The 5,653-nt window shown below is 46.4% G+C and overlaps 1 protein-coding gene across 1 annotated transcript; it reads left to right on the top strand.

Annotated features, from left to right (window-relative positions):
- Positions 1-289: 289 nt before the first annotated feature.
- LOC310877773 (ankyrin repeat and LEM domain-containing protein 2-like) lies at positions 290-3,586 on the top strand (the record flags this gene model as incomplete). Its single annotated transcript, XM_083791722.1, has 2 exons — positions 290-2,257; positions 3,572-3,586. 2 exons carry the CDS (start codon positions 290-292, stop codon positions 3,584-3,586), a joined length of 1,983 nt encoding a protein of 660 aa, XP_083647848.1.
- Positions 3,587-5,653: the final 2,067 nt, after the last annotated feature.

Genomic DNA, 5,653 nt, shown 5'->3' on the forward strand with positions numbered 1-5,653 from the left:
TCCTGCTGACCAATCCAAACACAAATTGAGCCTTAATGCCTAAATATGGAGCCGTGGAACTCCATATTTGGATATTGATGATATAAGATTCTCTGGCAGAGATATGCGTTCGACTTAGTACACCTTTTTCTAGCCGAGACTGAATCCTTCAGGGAGAGAACGAGGAAGAAGGAGCACATATGCTCCATTTAAAGTCCATAGGATGGACCCATTGACAGCAGGCCATACTAACGGTGACAACATGCATAGCATGGACCCAGTGACAGCAGGCCATGCTAGCGCTAGCAGCATGCAGACCATCGTCGGCAGACTACAGACCATGACAGCAGACCAGTTACAACAGTCAATTCGTGGAGCAGGTCTGACATGTGGCCCAATAACTTCGACCACGCGAAGCACCTATGAGAGGAAGCTGGCCCAGGCCCTCATGGTCCAGACGGATACAGTTGTGTTTGGATCTGAGTGCAGGGGCAACGGCCCGGCACCGCCATGCAGAGAGGAGGAGGCCGACGATAAAAGCCGGACATTAAATCAGTCAGTGGAGAAGGCTAGGGGAGAGAGCAGCAGAGCTCTGCGTGAAGGGAAGCCATTGGTTTATTATGGCGTATGCCCTCAAAGGGAGGAGCGGTTAACCGACGATGGAAATGTCAATGTCTTTGTGGACAGGAAGGCGGCACTTAAAGTCATAGGAGCAATGAAAGGGGCTCGGTTCAAAGGCTTTTCAACGCGGGAGGAAGCCGAGACGTTTTCCAAAGGGATAAACACACTGGAAGTGGGAACATTGCATGCCACTTTGGAGAACGCCAATGAGTTCCCCACCCCACGAAATCAGGACCTCACAGGCAAGCTGAGGATAGCCGTCGAGCAGGGCGATCAGACAGCCTTCACGAAGCTAGCGTGGGATAACCCGCGCTACCTCATAGGATCAGGTGACAACCCCACCATCGTGCACATAGGTTGCCACTATAATGTCCTACACGTGGCAGCCAAGGAGAACCAGCCTGGGATCGTCCACGTGCTCTTGGACACCCTGGAGGACCCCAAATTCATGAGACAAATGTATCCCGATGATCAGGAAACTATTCTTCACCAGCGCATTTGCCACATTGTAGATCTGTATCTCAACACGCCCGATAAAACAAACAACGATGGACCTCTTCACTTTGCCTGCAAGTTTGGATGCCCCGAGGTGGTCGACCTGCTGTGTTCCCATCCCGTCACGGACAAAGGGCGAAGGAACAAGTACGGCCAGATGCCCTGTGATGTGATTTGCGAGAGGAACAACGACACACCGGAGATACGGAAACAAATGAAAGAATACCTTGAAGATAGATGCTATGTGCATCTACTGAGGGCTACAGACAACAGTGTTCAGCCTATGTTTACGTTCACGTGTTCGCCAAGAAGCCAACTAAAGAAGGATTTTCACCCTCTGGATTCCGGATTGAAGGCTGCCCAGTCGATCCTATCCTGGCAGCTGAGAGCATACGTGGGACCTCTTTCTCCTTCGAAGGCGGCAGAGTTTTATAAACTATGGAGGAATCCACAGCAGAACCCGTCCGCAGCAGAGAACCCAGGGAGGGATTTCCGCGGCATACTCAAGACGGACCCCGACAGGGGAATAGAGCGCGTGGGACGGGAGATTGCACATGCACTGGGCCACCCTTGGGCAGAACACTGGGACTTCCTGGACACGTCCGTTGACTTGTCGACGGAGGAAGGACTGAACAGGCTGGAGGACTACCTAGAGGACAACAGTGTGGCTCACCAAACCGCCAACTCCTCCACAACAGCAAGTTGCTGTGTGTCTCCGGTACGCAGTTTGCCTTCGCACTCTGAGGAAGCCGACTTGCTGGACGTGTCGACGTCACTCGACGACCGAGAGGGGAAGGCAGGTGGCACCGAAGGCCATCCGTCCACCTCCGTTGCTGCGAGTGAAAGACAAGGCCTGGATTTGTCAGACAGCCGTTTCTGGACATCATGGTCCCCCATGGTGTCCAGCCAGGAAAAGCAGGAGAACAAGGACGATGAGATGATGATGATGATAGAGGACGAGAGCAGATCTTCAGATGAATATCTGACTGCTGTCGAGGAATTCGTTGATTACTCCCAAGAGAATGAGCTGGGCTCCGCTTCGTCATATTCCTCTAGCCAGTCTATGGTTGACGACAGTGAGTACACAACCCTCATACCAGAATCAAGTACAAGTCAGAAACTGTTCATTAAAGGGGACTTGCCCACCAAGTTGGACAACGAGGTACTGTCTGCTGTTGAGAATATCGAGATGAATGCAGAGAGATACCCATTCATTACCAAGTGGAGGAACACTGTTCAAGCTTATCCGTCAGCGCATAGACTTAGCTGGCCACGTCCCATACAAAAAGTTGGTATGGCGAGTGGCGCACTGGCCTCTCAACCACAAGGTCATGGGTTCGGGCACCGCCAACTCAGCGTATGAGTAGCATGGCAAGTTGTGCAGACAGTGGGCTTGTAGGTTCGAGTGTCCGCCCTGAAACTGGGAGGTCGGGGTTCGATCCCCGGCCGGGTCATACCAAAGACTGTAAAAATGGGACCCAATGCCTCCCTGCTTGGCACTCAGCATCAATGCGTTGGATTGCGGGGTCAAATCAACTAATCAAATGATTCCCGAGCGCGGCACGGCTGCGGCTCACCGCTCCAAGAGATGGGTCAAATGCGGAGAACAAATTTCACTGCGGTAACGTGTGTGACAAAATCGTATAGGACTTTGTACTGGGCGCTGATGGTAGGTGTGGCGCCCCACCTTAGCAATCCATCCATCTTCCAGGGGTTCTATAGCACACTGCGAAACGGGGATAGACTCTGGCCGACAATAAGCCTCTCCTCTCCTACTTAATGGAGAAAAAGACTTCACCTCTCAGAGGATCACCTCACCATGGGCATCAAGATCTATTAGCCTCTAATATACGTACATCCCCCAACTGATCAGGGGTCAGTGTTTGTTCACACCAAACCACCCAGCCTATTTGAGTCATAATATATACTCACAGTAGAAGAAACAACAATTACAGTATCAAACTGCGATAAAAGAAGATGGAAAATAAATAACACTCGAATAAAGAAAAATGGAAAAGAAAGAAAACAACCCACTAAAACAGGGTAATAATTAAGAGAAAAGCCCTGCCCCTTGCACACAGTCCGATATTTGCATAATTATGAAAATAAATCAATGTCAACATTGTAAAACAAACACACACTTGACTTCTGACACCTTGCACACCTACTGTACTCCGTCTGATGAACGTTACCAGATGAAACCTCTTTTTTTCTCTCACTAAAACAAAGTCCGATTCCTAGTATGTTTTTACCGACGCATTAAAAATCATTCACCAATTTCAATAAATTGAAGCTGACCAAATAAATGGTAAATGGTGCATTTATATAGCGCTTTTATCCAAAGCGCTTTACATAGATTGTGCATTATATTACATTCACACATTTTCCAAAAGGAGTAGGCCTATATACGGATCATGATTTCCAAACTTTCACAAACCATAAAATGACATAACTTCTGTATCATACTGCCACCTAGGTTCAGAGCCTTTAACAATTCAAAAGGTTAGGAAAGGTTATCAACAATAAGACACATTTCACCCCAGGTTTACAAACACCAGTGAAACGCTTGACTTAGGTTAATAGCTTACCATGCCAACAACATGGCGCTCGATTATTCCTTTTTATAATTTCCCTGTTCTTACCGTACACAACCTTGAATGTTGCAGGCTTGCAGCCATAAAAAAAGATAGATAAACCCATTGATGTCCAGACAATTCCATTTCACAACAATGTGGTGGTTTTAAATCTGTTTTTAATTGCCTATTTGGCCGGTACTGCACTGAATACTTTTGCAGATCCTATCTGATATTGTATGCATTTGTTAATCAGACTGTGCTGTAATATTATATTATATATTCTGAAATCAATTGGAAAGTATAGGTGAAAGTTGTTCACAACCTGCTGTAGTGAGTGTAATTATCAGCCTGGATGTCAGGTGTGGCATGCCAGAAATAGAGATGAAAACTAGAGCGATTTAGTCAGTGTCAAAGCAATGGGAAATATGTCTTTAATAACACATTGCTTTACCTGTCCTGTAGGTTTCATCATTATCATTAGGTTGGGGCGTAGACTTTTAGCCATCCGGTTAATCATCACATGATACCAAGTTGGACAACGAGGTACTGTCTGCTGTTGAGAATATCGAGATGAATGCAGAGAGATACCCATTCATTACCAAGTGGAGGAACACTGTTCAAGCTTATCCGTCAGCGCATAGACTTAGCTGGCCACGTCCCATACAAAAAGTTGGTATGGCGAGTGGCGCACTGGCCTCTCAACCACAAGGTCATGGGTTCGGGCACCGCCAACTCAGCGTATGAGTAGCATGGCAAGTTGTGCAGACAGTGGGCTTGTAGGTTCGAGTGTCCGCCCTGAAACTGGGAGGTCGGGGTTCGATCCCCGGCCGGGTCATACCAAAGACTGTAAAAATGGGACCCAATGCCTCCCTGCTTGGCACTCAGCATCAATGCGTTGGATTGCGGGGTCAAATCAACTAATCAAATGATTCCCGAGCGCGGCACGGCTGCGGCTCACCGCTCCAAGAGATGGGTCAAATGCGGAGAACAAATTTCACTGCGGTAACGTGTGTGACAAAATCGTATAGGACTTTGTACTGGGCGCTGATGGTAGGTGTGGCGCCCCACCTTAGCAATCCATCCATCTTCCAGGGGTTCTATAGCACACTGCGAAACGGGGATAGACTCTGGCCGACAATAAGCCTCTCCTCTCCTACTTAATGGAGAAAAAGACTTCACCTCTCAGAGGATCACCTCACCATGGGCATCAAGATCTATTAGCCTCTAATATACGTACATCCCCCAACTGATCAGGGGTCAGTGTTTGTTCACACCAAACCACCCAGCCTATTTGAGTCATAATATATACTCACAGTAGAAGAAACAACAATTACAGTATCAAACTGCGATAAAAGAAGATGGAAAATAAATAACACTCGAATAAAGAAAAATGGAAAAGAAAGAAAACAACCCACTAAAACAGGGTAATAATTAAGAGAAAAGCCCTGCCCCTTGCACACAGTCCGATATTTGCATAATTATGAAAATAAATCAATGTCAACATTGTAAAACAAACACACACTTGACTTCTGACACCTTGCACACCTACTGTACTCCGTCTGATGAACGTTACCAGATGAAACCTCTTTTTTTCTCTCACTAAAACAAAGTCCGATTCCTAGTATGTTTTTACCGACGCATTAAAAATCATTCACCAATTTCAATAAATTGAAGCTGACCAAATGAGTTTACAAATAAATGGTAAATGGTGCATTTATATAGCGCTTTTATCCAAAGCGCTTTACATAGATTGTGCATTATATTACATTCACACATTTTCCAAAAGGAGTAGGCCTATATACGGATCATGATTTCCAAACTTTCACAAACCATAAAATGACATAACTTCTGTATCATACTGCCACCTAGGTTCAGAGCCTTTAACAATTCAAAAGGTTAGGAAAGGTTATCAACAATAAGACACATTTCACCCCAGGTTTACAAACACCAGTGAAACGCTTGACTTAGGTTAATAGCTTACC

This window comes from Protomyctophum parallelum (assembly GCF_964188405.1).
Source record: "Protomyctophum parallelum genome assembly, chromosome: 20".
Classification (NCBI taxonomy): domain Eukaryota; kingdom Metazoa; phylum Chordata; class Actinopteri; order Myctophiformes; family Myctophidae; genus Protomyctophum; species Protomyctophum parallelum.